At 36.5% G+C, this 25,453-nt stretch overlaps 1 protein-coding gene across 3 annotated transcripts in view; it reads left to right on the plus strand.

Moving 5' to 3' along the window:
- Positions 1 to 128: 128 nt before the first annotated feature.
- Positions 129 to 25,453, plus strand: part of LOC107867815 (phospholipid-transporting ATPase 2) — a 49,968-nt gene continuing 24,643 nt past the window's right edge. Inside the window, exons 1-12 of one of the 3 annotated variants that reach the window (XM_047411888.1) lie at positions 129 to 393; positions 1,153 to 1,366; positions 2,810 to 2,926; positions 4,075 to 4,200; positions 4,302 to 4,476; positions 7,326 to 7,492; positions 8,952 to 9,056; positions 15,348 to 15,445; positions 15,534 to 15,676; positions 17,102 to 17,198; positions 17,386 to 17,495; positions 17,590 to 17,754. In XM_047411888.1, coding sequence (XP_047267844.1) covers positions 269 to 393; positions 1,153 to 1,366; positions 2,810 to 2,926; positions 4,075 to 4,200; positions 4,302 to 4,476; positions 7,326 to 7,492; positions 8,952 to 9,056; positions 15,348 to 15,445; positions 15,534 to 15,676; positions 17,102 to 17,198; positions 17,386 to 17,495; positions 17,590 to 17,754 — 1,642 coding nt within the window. In that variant the 5' untranslated portion in view covers positions 129 to 268. The remainder of the gene's footprint in view (positions 394 to 1,152; positions 1,367 to 2,809; positions 2,927 to 4,074; positions 4,201 to 4,301; positions 4,477 to 7,325; positions 7,493 to 8,951; positions 9,057 to 15,347; positions 15,446 to 15,533; positions 15,677 to 17,101; positions 17,199 to 17,385; positions 17,496 to 17,589; positions 17,755 to 25,453) is intronic. The other 2 variants (XM_016714256.2, XM_047411887.1) reach the window with 2 other exon arrangements.

Here is a 25,453-nt window from a genome sequence, read left to right on the forward strand (position 1 = left end):
ATACCCGCATAACTAATACTTGTATAACTAAGACCTCCATAATTCTAACCTGCTACCAAATGACCCCTTAGTGTTTTGTGATCATTTTGCAATTTCTTCCTTACAATTGCCTTTTCTTTTCGTAATGTAATTGTTAGCCTAATCACTTTTGTCAATTATGCAGGTAGAATTCTAATTCTTTGGTAATGAATAGACCCAAAAGACACTAACTGCGGCTTTAACCTCAAAGTCAGCATCTATTACATGAAAACGTGCATACAGGTCAACAATGAAGCGTTTTGTTTATATTGACGATGATGATTTGTCAAACAATATTTACTGTGACAACCGGATCTCAAACAGAAAATATACTGTATGGAATTTTCTTCCAAAGAACTTGTGGGAACAATTCAGGTGACTTTCTAAATTTGTTACATGGAAGTTGATAAGTTCTACATTCTATGATTGAACGTGCAGCTTTGAGATTTTTCCCTTTTTGTTTTGTCACAAATGTTTTGCTATCAATAATGATTAGGCTATCACAAAACTTCGTTTTATCCTCATTAGACAAAACACAATTTCTTGAGGACGGAGCAGAGGTTCCCTTATTTTACTTTTCTGCTTCACTTTTTCCTTTTTGAATTTAGAAGCAAAATGCAAAGTTGAGATGGATAGACCAAGATGATGAGGAGCTTTTCATCGGGGAGAGGAGGGATGGGAGTTTGATATAGAGGGAGATGATGGTCTCTTAAGAGATGGGGACTAGGAGTAACTTTACTTTCAATGTGGCACTCTCGGGGAAGTTGTTGTGGATATTCATCCAAGAGGAAATTACATTATAGAGAAGTGTAAGAATCGTGAAACTTGGAGTAGTGAATAAGAGATGTTCCGTGAGTGTATAAAAGGGGATCATGAGGGGACATGTTCTTAAAGCTTATTACTTAGATGCATTATCTAATTTGTTGCGCCAATTGATTCGTTTGTGCTTATTTGATTACATTATTAATTCTATTGGTAACATTCGCTCGGGCCTGTGATTATCCCATTCATTGCCTAGATTGTTTCATGCATCAAAACTTTGTAAAAGGAACCAACCCTTTCTTTTTCTGTTAGCTTGAATTTCTAATTATCTATCTCTCCTTTTTCCTAACAGCTTTATCTTTTTGTTTCCAGCCGCTTTATGAACCAGTACTTTTTGTTGATTGCTTGCCTTCAACTATGGTCACTCATCACTCCAGTAAATCCTGCTAGTACATGGGGCCCTCTCATCTTCATATTTGCAGTCTCAGCAACAAAGGAGGCATGGGATGATTACAATAGATATCTTTCAGACAAGAAAGCTAATGAGAAAGAAGTTTGGCTTGTGTGGAAGGGCATTAGAAAACATGTATAACATTAGTGTTTGCATTCTTCATTACATTTTTATTCACATATATCCGAAACATATCAGAAAATTTCTTTCTTATTTGATTTAATTCTTCGAATTGTCTGATATGTTTCACCTATTCCGTCCTGAATTGACCATTGTTCTTTTCTCGTTGATACGAGCCAAAATAATGGTCAATTCCTTGGGATGAAAATTCTTGTCACATGCTTATCTCACCAAAGTGACGTAAGCCAACCTTAGTTTCTTGTTACAAGCTTTTGGTTGTTCACTCCCGAAGTTAAAGGTAACTTGTTACTCTCACATCTCTATGCATAGTTCAATTTGGGATGAAATGCCTTTTCTCTTGGGAGAATAATGTTGACTTCCTCAGAAAATTCTTCTCACGTAACAATCTGCTCCAGTTCTCTCTATATTCTTCATAAACAAGGAGATTCTTTTTGGGGATTCAGTAGAAGAGCCGCTAGCATCAATGAATTCAAGAAACAAACTTCCTTTTGGAGAGCTCACCAACACATTGATGATCATTTTTCCTCTTTTTGCCACCCACTTATCCATCATGATGGAACATCCATATTTGTTCCATTGTACTTCGTCATAGTGCCAAAGTTACCTGGTCCAACTTTAGTTTCTTAATACAACCTTCGATCGTCTATTCTCAGAAGTTCAAAAGTTGACGTGCACCTTCTTGTATAATCCCTCTCAATAGTTTTTTAAAATGGTAACAGTACATTAATATCAGCACAGAGCGAAATGTCTTTATCATTCTGATATATGTTTTTTATTAACATGGTTGAAGGAGATAAATTTGTGTGTTCCTGTATAGGTTGATTTTCTTTTGACACATGGCAACTCATGCATATATGTGCTGAACTTAATGTGTACTTAGTGAGGTTACAGTACTTTGCTGTGTTGCTTTATTTTTTCATCTGATGTTTGCCTGCTAATCTATTTTTGTTAGTGTAACCTACCATTTCTGTAGGTGATTAGATGTGTTGACTTAGCACCAGAATTTTTTTGATTAAAAGCACAATGTCTTTTTGAAAATAATTCTTAACTTGCTATGATGTATTCTATCTATCATCTATGTATTTAGTAGGCGTTTGGCCATGAGAATTTTTTCTCTTTTTTCTGAAAAATTATTTCATGTTAGTGAAAAAAGTGAAAATAGTAGGCCATAATAATTATTTCACTTTAGTGAAAAATGTTTTGGAAAAGTGAAAACTAAGTAAAACTTGTTTTCACTTTTTTCACTCCTATTTCTTTCACAAAATCTCAAAAACAACTCCAATTTATATTCATGGCCAAACACAACACCAACTATAACTTTAACTCCAACTCCAACTCCGGAAATTATTATTTTCATGGCCAAACGGGGCCTTTATTTTCTTGTTTATTGTTTCACCATAAGATTTAATATCCTACATTACTTGTATTTACTTGTAGATTCAAGCCCAAGACATTTGTGTTGGTAACATTGTATGGCTTCGTGAGAATGATGAAGTTCCCTGTGATCTGGTCTTGATTGGTACTTCTGATCCACAAGGTCTTTGTTACGTGGAGGTAAATCATTATGCCTTCGTCAAAGTTTTCTGTCTTAGAATATATTGCACCACTTTCACTCTACATGAAGTATTAAGTAGATGTGTTGGATTGGAAGATTTGTCTTTATCTAAGATAAACCATGGTTATTATTGTTGGAAGGGTATAACAAGAACCTTGAGTTCTTGAGAAAATTAAGCTTGACGTTTTAGATAGATTAACCCCCCGTCTTTCGATAAGGTAAATACTTGTATTAACAATGGGAAAATTTCCCATATACAGGCAGTATTAAAAAATTGGAGAATAAACAACATAATATTGTTTTCTACGAATGCACTCAATCTTCTGTAAGTACCAGAACCTCATGGGTTTACCAAAAAAAAAAAATTAGAAATGAGAGCCTTTTCCTCTATCGTACAAATGTCATCCCATTTCCTGTTTCTTTCTTCCGCTGGACCCATTGCTAGTGGTGCAACATCCCAGACTTCTCGACTCCGTTTTTTTCTTCTGATTTCATGACCGGAGATTGACTGCGCTGCTATGCTCGGATTGCTGTAGCAGCGGATTTCCCGTTGTAAACCATTCAAAATCTCACACCACAAGTTAGTTTTATCAGACAATGTAGTAGTAGGTGGGTCGCATCTTCACCAGAACATTTACACATGAAGCATCAACTAACATATTTAATTCGCTCTTTTCCCAAATTTTCTGTATAGCTCCTTTCATTGCCAAACAAGTGAAAAAACACTCTTTGGTGCCCTAGGAAGCCAAACCCAATAAGTGTAGAAAATCCGACTCCTCTCTCACCAAGAGCTTATGATAATGACTTCAAGTTGATGTATATTTCAAAATTCAGTCTCCGTTTCAGATTGTGTCATTAGTTGCGAAATAAATAAATTGAAGCAAACTGGTTACTAAATGCTTGTGGAGCCTTGATTGGCCCAATCAGTTGTGATCTTTGCTTTCAATTGCTTGATGCACACAAATTGTGGATGCTCCATTGTAAACTCCGGGATCAAATCAAAACATATTCTTTCATTGATGATTATACTCTATTTGATTTAATCTTCTTTTTATAGGTTTGATGAATTTTTCCTAATGGATGATCCAATGTGTCAGTCTTCCTGTTCAATACTTTGATGGTTACCTCTGTTCAAACTGACTCGTAGGTTACTTTTTATTGTTGCTATATCATATTGCAGACAGCTGCCCTTGATGGTGAGACTGATCTTAAGACAAGGGTGGTTGCCTCTGCTTGTATGGGAATAGATTCTGAATTATTGCACAAAATCAAGGTAAACATTACTTCTTTTCATTGAAGAGAAATAATCTAATAGTATTGGTTCTGGTGAAAATGCTCTTTTTGTGTATTCTACATGTTTACATTATTTTACAGGGTGTGATTGAGTGTCCCATTCCAGACAAAGACATCAGAAGATTCGATGCAAACATGAGACTATTTCCTCCGTTCTTGGACAATGACATATGCCCTTTGACCATTAAAAATACAATCCTCCAATCATGCTATTTGAGGAACACAGAATGGGCATGTGGTGTTGCTGTTTATACAGGCAAGTTTTCATATGATTATGATGAGGGAATATCGATTTTGTACTTCATAATTTCTTCCCTTTGTTGTTTGTTTCTTTTTTTTTTTTGTCAGTAATCGTATAACCTTGTGATTGGTGAAAGAGTAATTTGTTAATACCACAATTCAATGATGTTTGTAGAAGAATTAATAGAAGACCAATATGAGTATTTTGAAGCTTGGTGTCATTACTCCCTATTAACACCAGGCTGACAATTGACTAATAGGAGTGAAACCGGTGCAATTTCTAGGTCAAGGTTGATGTATTATAAGGCCGTGATTTGTATATGCGCAAGTTTCTTGGACGATTATAGTAACCAAACCTATATGCGCAAGTTTCTTGGACGATTATAGTAACCAAATGTTGATTTTTCTTAATGTTTTACTCCCTCCATTTCAATTACATGTGGTACTTCCTTTTTAGTCTGTGTAAAAAAGAATGCCATGTTTATACTTGGTAACTCTTAAATCTAACTTTCTACGTGACATATTTAAGACCGCTAGATTCAAAGGATATTTTCTTACATTACACACATCTTTAGTTTTAGACCACATGATTCCTCAGTCTCCCATGTTTTATTAAAATTCCTGCCAAGTCAAACTAAGACACTTCAATTGAAATGGTGGGAGTATGTTTTTTGTTCTTTTTCCTAATAGCAGCTGTGTAACTCTAAACTTCTTGTTAATGCATGAAACAGTTTTCCTTAAGATATTGTAATTTAATGAAGTTTGGGGGGAGAATTAAGAGGATACTCACCACCTTGCTGATTTTTGATGAATAAAAGGGAAATTGGGTCAATCGAAAATTCAATTAGATCAGAGGTTTGTATGATTCTCAGGACTAGTAGGTAGGTCCCTTTAAATTGTGACATTCTAGAGAGGATGTCAACTTTTTTTTTTTTCCCAAAAAACTGTTAATATTGTATTCCTATGCTGGATTCCTTCAAAATGATACAAACAAAAATAAAAGGAAATAATTACAGTGAACCTAAATGTATAAGCTGATCTATATCATAGGAATTAGAGCTCAAATCCATTTCAAACTTAGGGTGCAAATTTCTGATTGTCCTCCAGACCCCCACACCATGGGTATTAGAGCTCAAATTAGTGCACCAAGGACTGGATTCTCCAAATTTGCATTTTATGACTTCTTTCCATAAAGTTTGATCCTGCCCATTGTATCTCCATAGCCATTTCATCAGTAAGTTGTTATGTATTCTCAGGTTTCTAATGTCCTACCTACCCATTTTCTTCCTTAGCAATGCTGTCTGCCACTGCCCACTTCGCCAAGTTGGTATTCCTTGCTATCTTTATTTCAATGCCAAAGAAAATCCCTTATAAGCTTATCCAGTTTCTTGAGTACCTTGGAGGGGTAGAGGAAATAAGGACATTACATAAGTTGGAAGAGAGTCATGAACAAAGTTGATAAGCACAAGTTTGCCTCTCTAAGATAAATATTGTGCCTTCCATTTATCCAATTTCTTTTATGTTTTTTCCACTATGCATCCCAGATTTCCTCAGCTTTATGCTTGCTGCCTAAAGACATGCCTAAATAAGTTGTTGGCAAGTTTTCTACTTTGCAACCTAGCATGATTTCAAGACACTGAATGTTGGGCACCTCCTTCATAGCAGGAAATAAATTGGTCTTCCCCCAGTTGACCTTCAAACCTGGAGCAGCTTCAAAACTCAATAGGATCATTCTGATGTATCCAAATTCCAATCTGCTCCACCTCTGGTTCTCAAAATATCACTGTCATCTGCATAAAGAAGATGCCATTGTTCCTTTATCTGCCTCTTGGTGTCTCCCATTTGAAACCCTTTATCCACTTTTTCTGCAGTGCTGTCCTTACTTTTTTGGATGAAGTGAGATTTCATTAAGGCATCCAGTAGATGCAAAGATACAAAAGGGGGGATGTGTCAGCTCAGTAAGTACCAAAAACTTATAGAACTATGTACCTAACAAAATCCAGGTAGTGATCAAAGTTATTTTCAGTGGAAGAGTTGGCCCAATTAAAAAGGTTAACCAAACAACTGGCCTTAAGCTTACAAATTGGAGCTGGAACCCCAACGACGAATCTCCTGTTTCTTTCATTCCAAATACACCAAAAATTACAGGCTGGGGTCAACACCAAAAACAACATACCCAGTGTAGCTGGGATCATGATCCAGATTTTCCTCTAACTTTCATAGAGTTCCGACTAGTGTAAGTATCTCTGATATTGAAGGACATAGACCAGTTTGTACTAAAAAGGGCTAGGAACATGTTCCAAAAGTCTGTTGCAAAAGGGCAGTGGGTTGATGCTTTCTGATGTTGACTGATAGTCTGACACATGTAACACCTATTGACCAGTTGGAATCTTCTCATAAGATTGTCTTGAGTGAGGCATGCTCCTTTCAAGACGCATGGTCATATGCTTTTTCTATGTCTAGCTTGCACATGACACTTGCTTCATCACTGCTAAGTCTGGAATCAACAAACTCACTGGCAATCAATGCATCATCCATGATCTGCCTCCTGTGTTACTTTTGTGTAGCTCAAGGCCATCATTTACCAGTATTAAATAAATTGCTTTGTCCCAATTTATTTACTTATACAGTTGTTTTGCATTCTGATGAAAGTCATTGCCCCAAGTACTTTTGCTATTCAGTTTTCATATACAGGGAAATGATTTCACTAAGATTTATTTCTATGTTGTCCAACTTGTTTCTATTATCTCCTGTCTTCATAAAGTACTAAAGTATGAACTAATGCTCCCATCTTACTTATCAGATATGATAACCGGAGGTACCTCGTTTTTCTTCGCATATATCATTTCTTTCTCTTTCTTTCAGGGAATGAAACAAAGCTTGGCATGAGTAGGGGCATACCAGAACCAAAACTTACAGCCATGGATGCCATGATTGACAAGTTGACGGGTGCGATATTTGTTTTTCAGATAGTTGTTGTTATTGTTCTGGGTATTGCGGGGAATGTCTGGAAAGATACAGAAGCACGCAAGGTTCGTTCTTATCGAACATGCTAATGCTATTATTTATATTATTTTCTAAATTTCAAGTTTATAATCAAGTCTATGTATGGAGTTGTTGAACCTTTGCTGGTTTTAAGTTTTATATGCTCAAATTGAAAAACAAAATTATGTTGTGACCTTTTTTATATTGTATTTCTGTGGGTAAACCTTTTTAAATATCCATTTTGTTGAATTGTATGACCATCTTATCTAACATCTTAAGCTATTAGGGAGTCACAATTTACATTACTTTATTATATCTCTAGCATGTCTTCTCACATGCGAGTCTAGTTCTTTTTTGTTGGGCACATCGCGTGAAAATTCTTTTTGCTAATTGGTAATCGTGAGAGTTGAATCCATGTCTTTGCTTTCTCTGATACCACATTAAAGTGACCATCTCATCTTAAAAGCTTAAGCAAATAACACAACCATTTAATATTACCAAAACACTCGACAATCTATTTGCAATGTAATAGTACTAAATGCATCTCCAAATACGAAAAGAAGCCTAATACTACTCCCAAATCTATAATAATAAAAGAATATTCATGACACTAACAAAATGACTAATGGAGTGACTCTTACGAGTTCTAAAATAAATCGATGATAGTAAATTAATAACTTTTTTGCCCACATGAAGCAATTCAGGGTTCACCTAAAATTGTCCACTCGTACACACTAGTTAACAAAATTCGCAGAGACGTCTCTTGCGGGCTCTCTCTTGCAGGCTCTGTAAAAAAATAGCGGGACTGAGTCATTGGCTTAGTGAGTAATAACACTTAACCACAACAATTTTTAATAGGGACAAGCCAGAAAACGTGCCAGTATGATAATAAGAAATATCATAGAAATGCTCTTTCAGAAAGGTAACAATATTCAGTCTCATGTATTTCTTATAAACAGAAATCAATTAGTATTAATTCAGCAATAAACCGGTAAACACTTTGTCGTATTAAATATTTATGTTTGGGAGGTTTCCAAGAATGAATAATGTAATCAGTGTGGTTCTTTACCTTTATAATGTAATCTGTGTGGTTCTTTACCTTGAGAGATAGTCAATAACTGTGGACCCTTCATAAAGGAGTCAAATATAACGGTTGGTCCATGTTCGAGGGAAATCGGTAACTGTATGCTAGTTCTACCTTCCCACTAGCAAGAGTTGTAATTGTAATATGTAAATACAGGGTGCACCACGTCTAACAAATCCGCAGTTAGCTATAGGATCCATCAAATTCTACTCCCAGACTACACTACTTGTATGAAGCGTTTCAAAATGGTACAGGGCATATTAGTTCTTGCTTCCTGTCTTAGATTAGATTTTCCCCCTTCCTGTCTTGCTTTTTCTCTGTTGATTGTTGAGCACTCAAGTAGCAATCTCTTGAGATCTGTCAGATCCTCGTTGTGTATGGATTTTCATCCGTCTGATTGCAGGTTTTTGTTCATCTTGTAGCTATGGTATGTCCAATATCCAACTGAAGGTCCATGGTATGAGTTATTGGTCATCCCTCTTCGGTTTGAGCTTCTTTGTTCTATCATGATTCCCATTTCAATTAAGGTATGCTGTGAAGTATCCTTCTCACTATGGTTGGTTGCATTATGATGTTTTCCTGTCATTTCTAGTGTCATTTTGTATTTCATAGCAGTCATTTATTAAAGAAGTTCTATTGATAGAACCTAAAACCAGTGTATTAGAATTCCCATTGGACGGTCTTATCGAGGAAGATGTATTTTACATTTGAATTTCAGTCGTGATTCTTCTAAGTTGTATTACAGTGAAAATGACATAATGTTGATTCAAAACATGGCAAACATTTTTTTCCTGTACTTTATATTCAGATTAAAAAGTAAATTTGTGCCTTCAAGTTTATTGGGGCACGTCCTAAAGACCAAATTTGCTTGAATTGTTCAGTTTCACTGGTAACCTGAACTATGAATTTTTATAAATAGAATCCAGGCTGATAGTGGCTATAAAAGTGGAGTCATAAGTTCAATTTTTCACTTTCTTTTTGCTCTCTTAGATCATAGTAGTATTACTTTATATAATGGCGCAATTGAGTGTTCTCTTTTTCCAGTTTATCATTTTCTTGTCTGGTTTTCTTGATGACTGTTCTTTGCTGGTTCATAGTGGTTCAACCTGTCGTACGGTGCATTCAGTGGAGACGAAACTAATACATAGTCATGCTATATCTTACAACATTGAATATCCTATTTGTACTTATATCCAATAATAGAGGTAGCTTATAGCTACTTTCTTGGTTGTCATTAAGCCTGGTAACAGGAACCGGAAAATTCCGTTCCGTTCTGCCAACTCCGATTCCGGCATGGTTCCTTTACCGGTAACGCCACGGTACCGGTTAGTGCCGGTATACCGGTACCCAATGGTCCGGATAACGTTACTGGTGCGAACCTTTGAAAAAATCCAGTAGTTCCGGTTCCGGTACCGGTTAACCGGTCCGTCAGACGCTTAAATATCAGCCTTTTTTTTTTTTTTTTTTTAAAAATGGGGAGGTATCTGGCACGGCGCTGGCAACGACTCTTTTGGCCGTTGCTTTGTAGCCGTTTAAATAACCCCTCCTCCCCAATTACCCCACACAACCCCTTAAAATTTTCACTATAAATATCCGTCATTTTAATTTTTTTTTCACACAAATATTATCAATTCTCGTACTCTCTCTTAATATTCTCACATTCTCTCTAAATCTTTATAATTATTATATTAGTTGGAGTTGAAGATTCAATTATTATATTAGTTAGAGTTGAAGATTTGTTGAAGATATTACAAGCTTCAATTATCATCTTCTAATTCCGACATTTGGTATACGTCTGCTTTTACGTAGACGTTCGGTATATTCGTTCCAACTTTAATCTCTTTTTATTTACGTTAATATCTATATTTTATTTTTTAGTATCTACATTTGTTTACTTACATTAATTTTTTAATTTATAATATTTGTATTGCTTGTTTTAATATTTTAATTTAAATTATGGATTTCGGAAAAAATAGTAATGGTAAAAAACCAATCTTTGGTAAGGTTTTTTGTAGAAATAAAAAAAGTAGGGCTACTACTACTACTAGTTCATTACCGCCTAGATTTAATGAAACTTCTTTATCACAACCTAATGGTTTCGATGTTGGTATCGGTATGGAATTAGATAATGAGACCCTAAGTAGGCATTATAATAATTTGAGGAAGACTTACCGGAGGAAAATGATATAGAAGAACAAGAGTTAGGTGATACCCCTACCCCTACTAGTCTGGTTACGGAATTATCAGAACACGGTGAAGAACTTCCCCCTTTACCGGAATTTACTAGCGCCAAAGGTACCGAACGTACTAAAAGGTCTTTAGTTTGGAAATTTATGGAGCATGATAGGGTAAAAAGTACTGCTACTTGCAATAAATGCAAGCAAATTTTTAAACATTTGACCTGGGAAAAAATGGCGGGACAGGGTTGCTAACTTCGCATTTGACGAGATGTAATAAAGAATTTGTTCGTCTAAAAAATCAAGCTAAGGCAAAAAAAGATGGTACACAATTTGTGCATGAATCTGTAGGAGGTAATATGGTTCAAACACGTTTAGACATGCGGTTGAAGCAAGTTCATCATCGACATATAGTGAAGATGTAGATAGAGAAGAACTAGCGCAAATGGTTGCTGTTATGGGTTTGTCTTTTAGTTTTCCTTCGCATCCTGGTTTTATTCATTATATTCAACGAGTATATAATCCCTCTTTTAAAGGTTTTTCACAAAATACTATTAAAACTGATATTTTTAAATTTCAAGCTGAACATTGCCATTTTCTTCGTTGCTTATTTGATAAATTTGATGGTAGAATATCTGTTACTTCTGATATGGGTCATAGTGTTATCGGTAATGATTATTTTACTCTCACGGCTCATTGGATTGATCACGATTGGAACATGCAAAAAAGAATTATTGCTTATAAATATTTTGATGAGTCTAAAACCGGCATGTATATAGCTAGTACAATAGCGGAGAGCATGGAATATTTTAGATTTATTGGTAAACCTATGACATGCACATTAGATAATGATTCTAATAATTTGAAAACTATTGAAGAGTTAAAAACTAGATTATGTCCTATGGATGAAGATCATTTTCATGTTAGATGTGCTGCGCATATTTTAAATTTGATAGTACATGAAGGTGTTCATTTGTTTGGAAATGGTTGTCTTAAAGTTTGAGTTGCTTGTAGTTATATTTTTAAAAATAAAAGAAAGGCTGTAATGGATGATTTTAAATATAAATGTAATCAATTTCAACTTCCATATAGAAAAGTTCCACAAGAAATTCCTACTCGATGGAATTCTTTGTTTCAAATGCTTGAAGTTGCTTTTATATATCGTAAACCTATACAATTAATTTATAATGCTTGTAATGAGGATGTTAATTTAATGTTAGATGAAGATGATTGGACTGAAATACAAGAACTTTGTAAATTTTTGAAAACTTTTCATCAAGCTACGGAAACAGTATCTGCTCAATATACTTCAACTATTTCTTCTGTTTTAGTAACTATTACTGCTATTTCTAAAGTACTTGCTGAATATAAAAAATTATGCCCTTACAAAGAGGCAATTGAATCTATGTTTGAAAAATTTTAAAAGTATTATTTTAAAAAATTTAAAAAATTATGCAGATGTTGCGTTGGATGTGTATGCGAATGTTGCATTGGATGTGTGGGCTTACTAGGAGTGATAGGGTTAGGAATGAGCTTATTCGGGAGAAGGTTGGAGTGGCTTTGGTGGAGGACAAGATGCGGGAAGTTCGGTTGAGATGGTTCGGGCATGTGAGTAGGAGGGGCGTGGATGTCCCAGTTCGTAGGTGTGAGACTGAATTTGGATGGTTTCAGGCGGGGTAGGGGTAGGCTGAAGAAATATTGGAGAGAAGTGATTAGACAGGAAATAGAGCAGTTACAGCTTACGAAGGATATGACCTTAGATAGGAAGGCGTGGAGGACGCGGATAAGAGTAGAAGGTTAGTGCCTGCGGGTGGGCCGTAGTCGGAAGCTAGGAGAGCTTTGGGGTGGGGGTATTGTGGGTGAGGGTGCCTTTGGTTTGTTAGTATAGGGTTCTACTGTGTGGGTGCCTTATTTTTATTGTTCCAACGTGTTTCATGCTTTATTATGAATTTACTTATTATTCTTTGTCCGGAGCCGGGGGTCTATCGGAAACAGTCTTGCTACCTCTCCGGAGGTAGTGGTCTGGACTGCGTATATTTTACCCTCCCCAGACCCCACTGTGTGGGAATACACTGGGTTTGTTGTTGTTGTTGTTGTATTCCACAAATTTTTTTGACAACTAATTTATTCAACCTATTTTATAAAGAACATGGTACAGTGATATACAACAATTTAGAAATTGGACCTTATGAAAAGCCATCAGTTGAAACTTGTTGTGCTAGCATAGTACCTACCGCTAAGAGTTTATATAACTTGTATCAAGTTATGGAACAAAATATTGGGCCGATCGAACCTACTACTTCTAGACGTAGATATGATGATTTAGATGATGAGATAGGTGAAGAACTTGGTCTTCAATGTTGTAGGAGTAATGATTTTGATTCGTATCTTTCGTAGGATCGGGAAAGTATTAGAGATGAAACTGGAAAACAACAACTTTTATCATGGTGGAAGACCCGTATTAGGCAATTTCCAAAACTTTCAAGGATGGTTCGAGATTTGCTATCAATTCAAGCTTCTTCAGTTGCTTTGGAGCAATCTTTCAGTGCAGGAAGATTTATAATAGGAGATCATCGATATTCGTTAGCAAGGGATAGTTTGGAGATTTCGGTATTATTTAGAGATTAGATCAATGTCGAACGAAGAAATTTTGGGTTCTCCAAATTACCGCCCCATATTGAAGACGAAATAGATGAAATTTTTGAGGAAAATAGTGATGACGGAATGGAAGCAATGGAAGAACAAGGAAAAAAACCAATTCCGGAAGATTTCTCAGCCGAAGAAATAGAAAAGTTACGCCAAAAATATTATAGACAATTTAGATATTAATAAGATTTTACAATAGAGATCTAATTCAAACAGAACCCTTCCTAGAAGGTGGCTGCGTAGATTAGATTTTCATTTAATATCTTTGTAATAAATGTACAACGTATGAAATTTGAATAAATATAACGGCTATTCGCCTAATTTTATTTTAAAATTTGTCTTTTGTTTGTTGCAATTATAGAAAAAAAAATTAATATAAATCTTTATAAAGTTAGGAAAAATTGTAACTTCTTAAACTTATTAAAAGTATTATATTAACTTAAACTTAACATATATTTTTTTAAGTTAAAATTTTAAATATTTTAGGATATATTATTAAAACTTAAACTTATTAAAAAAGAGTTAATAAATTATATAAATTATATAAGTTTATATATATATAAAACTTATATATTAATGCCATTAAGTTGAACTTATATATTAATGCCATTAAGTAATATATATAATTTAAATTAAAATTTAAAATTTAAAACAAACACTGTAGCAGTACGTTATGTTCCGGTGTCGCTCCAGTCCGATCCAGTTCCACACCGGTAGCCAGCGACTGGTCCGAACAAGGGGAAAATTCCGGTATTCCGGTTTCGGTAACACCGGTTCCGGCGACGTAAAACGGTAAGGACGCTCCGGTACCAGTTTCGGATCCGGTCAAACCGGTCCGGCGGTACCGGTTCCGGTCCGTTGCCAGTCCTAGTTGTCATGCATAATTTTTTCCTTCGTTCCTTTTTTTGATGGATCCAGGTGTGCTTTACTCTTGCTTAATACTGGTATCTGCTGTCTCTACTTCCCATATTTTGCATCTTTTTCACCCCATTCTGTGTCTAGACCACAATAAACACTGTTACTATAGTTTCGATTCAATTAGTTTAGTAATACTTTGATGATCTGATCTGGGCACATACAACTATCAGTTATTTTCTTCCGTCTAAGCTCACAGAATAGCCTTTGTACTTGAACCTATTTCTTTTCTCGTGAGTTCTATTACAAGTGAGAAGCGTTCCATGGATTACTTCCCGCATGAAGACGAGTAATCTTTGTCAAACAGTTTCATCGATTGCAGGCAGGAAGTCTAACTAGTTTTGAATGAGCTCCTGTCCTTTGACCTTTGACTCACCTGACCTTGAAAGAGTACTTTAAATGTTATTTCAGCGTCTCTTTTTTACTTTTAGCGTCTCTTTTTTACTTTTACTTTTTCAATATGCCTCGAGAAATATTTCATAGGACCCTCGGAAGTTACCCAAGTTAGCCTTAATATCCTGATCTGATTGAATTAGCTTTGAAGCTGGTCTAGTAAACTTAAGCACATTACCTCGCGGAGGTCAAAAAGTTCTAGGTAATATCTTCCCGTTTGCCTCAACCCTTTGTGGGAAGAGTTATCTGATATCTGTATTGGTGGGAGGTAGCAGGTATCCGATGGAGTTAGCCGAGGTAGCTGGCCCAGTCACCACCGTCATCCAAAAAAATAAAAGCACATTACAGCCCTTAAAGGCAGTAAATTGATCTTTTTTCCAATCTTTAATCTTGAGGAAAAGCACATATATTTAGGTATATTTGTCAACTAAAATAATCCCTTTTGAACCTTTGTCAACAAAATAAAAAATAATCCCTGTTGAACCAGTAAGCTGAGGTAACTGTTGAACACAAAAATGTTAGGCGATATGCAACTGTTCTAGGACAAGTATGATAATGCGTCAAAATGAAGTTTTTAAATTTTCATAATAAAATTTACAAGGTTAATTTATGCACTAAGATGTGTAGCTTTTTCCCTTTGGACTAGAAAACCTATGGCTTCAGTATGTGTTTGTTCTGTTTTGATAGGTATCGTTGGATCTTGTAAAAAGCTTATATGCTAAATTCATTGATTGGGACAATGAGATGGTTGATCCAGAAACTGGTACTCCATCCCATGCGGCAAAGTAAGAAACAATTTCTTAGTTTTAAGTTTGTTTGCTAACATATTCAGTATTCATTTGTTTGTGTATTTTCTTTCTCTTTTCATGGCAGCACAGCAATTAGTGAGGATTTGGGACAAGTAGAATATATATTGACTGATAAAACTGGGACACTTACTGAAAACAAGATGATCTTTAAAAGATGCTGTATTAGTGGAACCTTCTATGGGAATGAGAATGGGGATGGTTTAAAGGGTAAGGCCTTAGTTATATTTTCCACGAGTTATCTATTATTGACTTTTTCAATTTCATTTTCTTCTGTTAATAGTTTACATGCCGTCAAAGATATAGGTACAGATACAGGGTCTTGATAACTTTGAGTACAACCTGATGTGAACTCAATTACCCCCTATAATGAGCTTCATATACCAATCCAAATGCTTTCAGCTTTCCGATATTCTTTTTTAGGTCCTACTGTGGTGTCAAAGGTGCCTATATAGTGTATATTGGAAGAAGACTTGATTTTAGATTATTGTTCATATGCATTGTGAGCAGATACTAATACTGATTGAGATACAGGTTCCGTAGTTTAAGGTAATGATAAGAATTATAGACCTTAAAAAAAAAGGGCAGCCTGGTGCACTAAGCTCCCGCTATGCACAGGGTCCGGGGAAGGGCCCGATCACAAGGATCTCTTGTACGCAGCCTCACCTTACATTTCTGCAAGGAGTTGTTCCAAGGCTTTAACCCGTGACCTCCTAGTCACATGGTAGCAACTTTACCAGTTACTCCAAGACTCCCCTTCATAAGAATTATAGATCTACTTCTATTTATTGTACATCCACCTCTATTTAGCATTTTCCTTGGTGTCTTATGGAGATGCCTGAAGATAAGCTATATTTCTCTGCTTCTGCCTTCATTCCTTGTCCTTTAAACTTGGTTATAATTATTAAAGATTATAAAGTAAAAATAGTTATGAATGTTTCTGAAATCTTTTTCTTCCCTTCTCCTGTCAACCAAGCTGCGCTTAGACATGCTTGAAATGAGGGAGACTCCTCAAGTGGGTACTTTGCAGATTATCATTGCATGTGTTGCTAAAACACACACACTGTGCACTTGTTGAATTTTAAAACTTGGGATTTAATAGTTGCTTCCTTTTTTTAGAATGATGACTTGGAATAATATTTGTTTCTAATTTGTGGAGCCTATAATTTATTAAAAGGTTTTGTCAGGCTGTTCTCTCAATCTAAAGGCCTATCATCTTCTCTGCCGTTTGCTTATCTACATCATCTACTCTTCTCTTATGATTAAGTTTCTTTCGTATCAAAAAACATTCTCAACCCATATCTGAATGTTACTAGCATACACTTACATTTTAGATATCAATATAATGTTGTTAATTCCATCTTGAACTTTTTACTGCTCTCCCTTATATCATGTAAATCTGTTGATAAACACAACTTTAAATTTTTGATCCTGGGAAGGACTACGGCATCTTATCAATATAAAGTGGTCTCTCTTCTATAGCATTATCTTCAACTTAATTTGACCTTTCCTTGTCTGATTTTCCTTTTCTCTGGGTGGAGAACTAATGTGTTCTCCATACCCTTTTTCCTCATCAATTAAGTATATATTTACCTTTTAAATAAGAAGCATAAACAAACTCTGTCTTCCATGCAGATCCAGAATTGCTTCAAGCTGTTGCCTCTGGTTCTCCAGATGCTATTCGGTTTCTTATAGTCATGGCAATATGTAACACTGTGGTTCCTGTAAAAAGGTATATGATTTATCTCTGAATTTCTTGATGAAGTCATCAAATTTTTAATAATCTAGGACAGCCATTGTTGGTGTCTGTTGTCTTTCTATAGTTGTATTCTGCTTCTCCGCTGCCTTAAAATTATTATTACTATTATTAGTATTATCTTTTTATTTACTTTAATATCTTTTCCTTTTACTGCCTATAGCAAAGCTGGAGTGGTTTCATACAAGGCACAATCTCAAGATGAGGAAGCGCTTGTGCGTGCTGCTGCTCGCTTAAATATGGTCTTCCTTGATAAGAAAGGGAATATTCTTGGTATAAGCCCGTGACTGAGGAAAGAAAATAATACTGTTTATATATTAGATACAATTGTAATATTGTTTTCTCTTGGAACTTTTCTTACACACAGATATCAACTTTAATGCTTCCCTGGTCCAGTATGAAGTATTGGATACCCTAGAGTTCACTTCTGAGAGAAAAAGGATGTCTGTGGTGGTCAGGGACTGTCAAAATGGAAATATCATTCTTTTGTCAAAAGGAGCAGATGAGGCTATTCTGCCTCATACACATGCTGGTGATAATTCTTTACCTACCTTGGCCAGTAATACTATATTCCATAATTAGCAGAAGAGGAGTAGTCTGAATCTCTGTGAAAGTTGATTTTCATGTCCTGTTGAGGATTACTTATAACATTTATCTGCAATCTTCTCATAAGGCACTATACAAGAACGAAAATTGCTACGCCTTAACCTCAAACTGGCTGGAGTCAGTGGCGGAGCCAGGATTACTACTAAGGGGGTTCAAAAATTGAAAAAGTGAACATACGAATGAGCCGAAGGGGGTTCAACCTCTACTATATATACATAAAAAATTGTTTTGGCCATGTCTAAATAGTATATTTTTTATCGAAGGGGGTTCGGATGAACCCCCTAAACCAAAGGTGGCTCCTCCCCTGGCTGGAGTCGGGGATATGAATTACAACTATTTTTATCTATTTGGACCAGTTCTATGCCAATCTCAATAGTGTGGGGTTCTTTGACACACTGGCATAGAATCTGTAAGTATCTGTATTAAATGATTTGCCAAACACCAGATCTTGTGTTAGTTTATCAATCTAAGTCTTAATCCCAACTTATTGGTATCACCTATACATATCTTTTCCTTCCATTCTAGTCTATCTTTTGCTTGCTAAGCCTGCATGAATTCAGAGAGATGGTAGGTCTTTTGACACATCTTTCTTCAGTGTGATTCTATGAGAACTTTGAGAGAAAATTTTTGTAAATTTGAGAAATGGCCTCTTTTCTCTTATTGTTTTTTGGTGGCACCCACAAAGTTCTTTTGTGTATAGATGATTGGGTGGCATTTGTAGAAAACCATGTTTTGTTGTTGCAGGGTTTCTCTATTTTTGGTATACTTCTGGTCTACGGGCACCTTTTTGCCCTTTGTTTGATGAGATTTTTATTGCTTGAATAAAAAAAGTTTCTCATATTGAATATTTAAAATTATTTTTCTGTTTAAATAATCCTAATGGTAAAATGTGCCATGATACTTGTTTTTTTATCATAATGTGACACTCAAAAGCACTTTTAAAATAATTGGTTGAACACAATCTGCATATTAAATAATGAAAAGCACTTCTCAATCAAATTGGCCAAACAGAAATTGCTTCCTTCCAAATGTACTTTTTTTGAAAAGCTATTTTGACAAATCTGCTTCTTCAAATAAGCATTTTTAGCAGCTCGACCAAACCGGCTCAGCAGATCTCTCTGATAGGTAATGAGATAAGGTATGTAGTGATATAACCTGGAACGTTAAGTGCTGATTGGCTGTCTAAGTGCTGATTGGCTGTCTAAGTCTGCTGTGGTTTAAAGAACACTATCAGGAGGATGGATTACCCCAAGATATTGAAGAAATTTCTTTCATCTGGAAACCGAGTTTGACATTGTAGACTTAACGATTATAAAGGTTTGTGAAATTTTCTAATTAAGCAAACTGTTGCATTTCCTTGGAATGGAACATCTCATGGTATTCCTTTTGATAAGGACACACACTTTGCTCTTCTGTTTTACAGTGAGTTGTGGAACTTTCTGTATCTTTCAGATTTGATGTAGACAGCAGAAGTTCTTGTTAGTTTATTTCCATTTATAGGTCAAAAGGCCAGGTGATCATGCTAGCTTCTTGGATGAACTAAAGTTTTTTCATACTGTTCTTTTTGCAGGAATTTTAGGCTCATTAGGAGTACTAATGAGAAAATTTCAGGATAGAAGGTCGACGGTAGTTTGAGAATTTTTGATAGGGTGACTCAAGATTTTGACGCATGGATGTACCTCTTAGCAATACTCAATTCACTTGCTGTAGGCTAGGACATTGTCCAGTTGCAAACTTGCACATACTTGTGCCTTTCTTTAGTAGAATGTGATGTTTCCTTGGTAGTGCAAGAAATCACCCCACACATTTTCTCGGATCATTCTCCAATTATTCTCAATTATCCTCAAGTTTTGCCGGATCATGCGGGGTTCGACTCCTTTTAAAGTATGTGGCTTTTTAACCAGGTTTATTCATCTTTTTGAGAAATGGTTGGCTGATGGTAAACAAGATGGTTTGAACATGTGGTGAGGCTAGGTGTAGACGCCCAGTGAGGAGTTGCGAGAAGTTGGATATAGTAGGTACGGGGAGGGGTAGAGGTAGGTCGATGAAGTATTGGGGAGAGGTGATTAGACAGGACATGGCGCATATTCAGGTTACCGAGGACATGACCTTAGATAGGAAGATGTGGAGGACGTGTATTAGAGTAGAAGGTTAGTCGTGTAGGAGCATTGTCGTGCACCAGCCGTAGTATGGTAGCTTAGGTTTTAGCCGTAGATGTGAGGTGGAGTTGATCCCTGCTTATGATAACTGTCATTGTTGTTGCTGTTGTTTATTGTGTTTCGATTATCACACTATTTTTGTGGTTGATTATTGTTTTTCTGGTAGATTTTGCACTGTTCCCTTGTTAGTTGCTGTGAGAAATGTAATCGAAAAATATTATTGAATTGTTGTCTACATAATTACATTGACACTCTATTTATAGACATTACATTACAATCCTTTTCTAAGTAGGATTTGTATACTATTTCTATTCCTATTCATATTCTAAAACTCCCCCTCAAGCTGGTGCATACAAGTCATATGTACCTAGCTGTTACAAATATGATTAATACGAGGACTGGTGAAGATACTGCAAGTTGATCACTTGACTTTACAAATTTTGTAACAATATCTCTCGAGAGTATCTTTTCTCTGACAAAGTGACAATCAATCTCTATGTGCTTGGTCCTCTCATGGAACACTGGATTAGATGCAATATGAAGGGCTGCTTGTATCACATACAAGTTCCATCTTACCAATTTCTCCAAATTTTAGTTCTTTCAACAATTGTTTAATCCAAACCAGCTCGCAAGTTGCTGCAGCCATTGCTCGATATTCTGCTTCGGCACTAGATCGAGCAACCACACTCTATTTCTTATTCTTCCAGGACACCAAATTACCTCCTACTAAAACACAATATCCAGATGTAGAACGTCTATCGGAGGGTGATCCTGCCCCAATCAGCATCTGTATATCCAACGATATGCTCATGGCCTCGGTCCTCGAAGAGTAGTCCTTTACCTGGAGATGACTTTATATATCGCAAAATGCGAACAACTGCATCCCAATGACTATCACAGGGGAAAGTCATAAACTGACTTACAACACTCACAGAAAAAGAGATATCAAGTGACTAAGAGATATCAGGTCTAGTCACTGTGAGATAATTCAACTTTCCAACCAACCGCCTATACCTTCCAGGATCACTGAGTGGCTCCCCCTGTCCTGGCTGAAGTTTAGCATTTGGATCCATAGGAGTGTCAATGAGTCGACATCCCATCATTTCCGTCTCCTCAAGAATGTCTAAAGCATACTTGCGTTGAGAAATAACAATACTTGATCTGGACTGAGCAACCTCAATACCTAGAAAGTATTTTAGTCTGCCAAGGTCTTTAGTCTGGAAATGCTGAAAGAGATGTTGCTTCAAGTTAGTGATACCATCTTGATCATTGCCGGTGATAACAATATCGTCAACATAAACCACTAAATAAATACACAGATTTGGTTCAGAATGGCGATAAAAACACTGAATGATCAGCTCCACTATGAATCATGCCAAACTCCTGAATCACTGTGCTAAACTTTCCGAACCAGGCTCGAAGGGACTGTTTCAAACCACAGAGTGACTTACGCAATCGACGTACAAGGCTACTAGACTTCCCCTGTGCAACAAAACCAGGTGGTTGCTCCATATAGACTTCTTCCTCAAGATCACCGTACAGAAAAGCATTCTTAATGTCCAACTGATAAAGAGGCCAATGAAAAACGGCAACCATAGAGAGAAAAAGACGGACTAATGCTATTTTATCCACGGGAGAGAAAGTGTCGGTGTAATCAAGCCCAAATATCTGTGTATATCCTTTGGCAACAAGGCGGGCCTTCAACCGATCAACCTGACCATCTGGACCAACTTTGACTGTATAGACCTAACGGTAACCAACAGTAGATTTACTTGCAGGAAGGGAAACAAGCTCCCAAGTTCCATTAGTGTGTAAAGCAGACATTTCATCAATCATAGCCTGTTTCCATCCTGAATGGGAAAGTGCTTTACCTGTAGTCTTAGGGATGGAAATAGAGGACAAAGATGATACAAAAGCATAATGGGGTGATGACAAACGATGATAACTCAAGAAAGTATAATGTAGGTTAGCATTAGAAGTGGATCTTATACCTTTTTGAAGTGCAACTGATTGGCTAGAAAGAGGCAGGCCCGCAGTAGGGAAGCTCAGACTCATGACATGAATCATCTAGGACTGAGACTGATGCTAGACGTGGGCGGCGGTGATAAGTCAAAAGTGGTGGCACTGTAGCTGGAGATGGAGAAGTAACCATAGATTCCTCAAAGATTGGTGTGGGTAAGACTAGAGGTATGGGTAAAACCTTCAGAGATATTAAGATGATCGAGAAGATGTATAGTAAGGTTGAGATTCAAAGAATGTGACATCAGCGGACATAAGATTGCGATCCAGATCAGGTGAATAGCATCGATACCCTTTGTGAACTCGAGAGTAATCAAGGAAGACACACTTGAGAGTACGAGGGGCTAATTTATCTTTTCCTGGGGCTAAGTTATGAACAAAACATGTGCTCCCAAAAACACGAGGGGGAAGAGAGGAGAGATGTGATTGAGGAAATAGTATGGAATGGGGAACCTGATTCTGGATCGAAGATGATGGCATTCTATTAATGAGATAGCAAGATGCGAGGACTGCATCGCCCCAAAAATGCAACGAAACATGGGATTCAATGGGAAGAGTGTGAGCAGTCTCAATGAGATGCCTATTTTTCCTTTCTGGTATACCGTTCTGCTGAGGGGTGTATGGGCATGATGTCTCGTGAATGATTCCTTGATGAGTCATAAACTCCTGAAACTGGGAGGATAAGTATTCTAAGGCATTATCACTACGAAAAGCACGAATAGAAACACCAAATTGATTTTGTATTTCAGCACAAAAACTTTTGAATGTAGAGAATAACTCGGAACGACCTTTCATCAAGTAAATCCAAGCGATGAAAGTAACAAAGTAACGAAATCCTAAGGGTGAACTGACTCTACTAGGACTCCAAATATCAGAATGAACTTATGAGAAAATAGACTCTGAGCGACTCTTAATACTACGTGAAAATGTAGCACAGGTGTGTTTCCCAAGTTGACACGACTCACAATCTAATGTGGATAGACTAGACAAACTAGACACCATCTTTTGTAGCTTGGATAGACTCGGATGTCTCAAACATTTGTGAATAAGGTCGAGAGGATCTGTAGCGGAGCATGCTGTGAAGGAATTTGAAGAGGTAAGATGGTAAAGACCTTGTGATTCATGTCCTATGTCAATTGTCTGTCCCGTTTTGCGGTCCTGCATTAGAAAAGAATCATAAAAAAAAGTTATACTACAATCAAGGGCACATGTCAAACGACTAACAGATGCAAGATTAAAAGGACAACCAGGGACATAAAGAATAGAGTCTAGAGTGACAGAAGAGAGGGGTTTGGCTCGTCCAACTCCTTTTGGCTTTGTTCGAATTCCATTTGCTAAAGTAATAGCAGGAAGAAATTGTGAATAAACAATATCAGACAAATGATTAGTCACCAGAAATATGATCAAAAGCACCTGAGTCTACAACCCATGATCCAAAGGTAGAAGATTGTGCAGTTGAGACTATTGGTAGAAATATATGCTTACTTGCTTGATACCGAAGATACTTATTATATTCCTTGTCAGATAAATACACCCGTTGATCACCTGTGGTGTTAGACTGAGCAATATGAGCATTTTTAGGTGGTTGACCATGCAAAGAATAACATATTCCACGAGTATGTCCAGACCTATTACGATAACTACACTTAGGTCGAGAATAACATACGCCACGAGTATGTCCAACAATAACTACACCTAGGTCGAGATCTTCCAAATCGACCTTCCCCTCGTCGATTCTTCATAAAATCTGACATCTGAGTTTCTGATCTCCTCATTAAGATTCAGATTTAATCATGAAAAAGAAATATTGGCGGAATTTGGCCGGGTAAAGGAAAAGTCACCGAATATAAGATCTGATGTCCGGAAGTTGCTCGGAATCAGAAAATAATCATATGATCAGCCTCAGAATGAATAATCGAGGCTACTGTAAAAAAGAAACTATCGTAAAAGTTGCCGGAAAACTCTGCACGCACCGGTGCGTGGGCTGACGCGTTCGCCGGAGAATTTCTTCCGGCAATGCATGAGGGCGCGTGTGCCACCTATTCTTGGCGAGTCTGACTGGGTTTGTTTGCCAAGATGTTCCGACCATGATGGCGGTGTTGGTTTATTTTGAAATACACCGACGAAAAATATATTTGTATGGATAGCAGCTTCTGCCACCGGAAAACGATGCAGTGACGCCGGAAAGATATTTTCCTCACAAATGCTCTGATACCATGTGAGAAATATAATCGAAAGATATTATTGAATTGTTTTCTACATAATTACATTGACATCCTATTTATAGACACTACAATACAATCCTTTTCTAAGAAGGATTTGTATACTATTCCTATTCTTATTCCTATTCCTATTTTAACAGTTGCTATATTTTCTTCACTATTTTCCTCTTCTTTGCACCTGGATTTGCTACACTTGAGCCGAGAGTCTTTCGGAAACAGCCTCTCTACGTCCCTGAAGTTATTCACTCCCCAGAACTCACTTGCGGGATTTTACTGGGTATGTTGCTGTTGTTGTTGTTATAGGCAGATGGTAAACATAAGGTGGGGTTCTACTCTATTCAGATTCAACATATGTGCTTTACCAATGTAACCTAGTATTATTCTCTATCTTTTACTGTTAAATACATCTTTTTGCTTTCAAAACTATCACCTTTTGCTTTTGAGAGTTCTTCCACTTGAAACAATTAGTGTGTGCATAAGGAAATAGCTTTAAAGAGGAGAGTGAGAATTTGAGAAGGATAGTAAATGACAGAGATTCTTTGACAAGTGATTGACGGGAGATACTAGAGTGTTGCAGGATAGGTGCAAAGCAAAGTAGCAGAAGAGTTGGGTGAATAGTTGTAAAAAAAGATCCCACCTTCACACAAATTGCATCAATGTGGAAATGAGGGCATCACCTGGAGTATAGCTGTCAGTTTGTCACCTTTTTACTTTTGGAATTTACTTTATCTCTATTTTACTATTTTAATTTGGCACAGGGGAGAAGAAATGACAGTTTTTAGTTTGCGCATAACAATAGATAGCCCTGAAAATCTGCGCAATACTTTTAGAGTATTCAACATGATTTTGTTCTCTTGTTTTAGTCCCTTTCTTAACTAAGTTCCGTTTATGCTTGATGATTGCTTGAACCTCTAAGATATGACAAAATGGTGAGATTTTTGTTTTTGACATGGTAACTAAAAGTCTATATAAATCATCGACACGAAATGTTGGAAGCCAAAATGAAGTGTTTACATCATTGGATCCAAACAAACTAGCGAGAAACCACCTAAGCCCTATATCATCTCATAGGGACCCTTGGATGTCTAAAACAAAAATTGGATCATCTATATACTCTGATTTGCACCAATAACATAACATTAGAATACAATTCATCGTAATCCTTTGTAAGGAACTACTAGTGACTTCAAAATACCTAGAATTCCTCTCCTTCCAAATTGTCCAC

This window comes from Capsicum annuum, chromosome 4 (assembly GCF_002878395.1).
Source record: "Capsicum annuum cultivar UCD-10X-F1 chromosome 4, UCD10Xv1.1, whole genome shotgun sequence".
Lineage (NCBI taxonomy): Eukaryota > Viridiplantae > Streptophyta > Magnoliopsida > Solanales > Solanaceae > Capsicum > Capsicum annuum.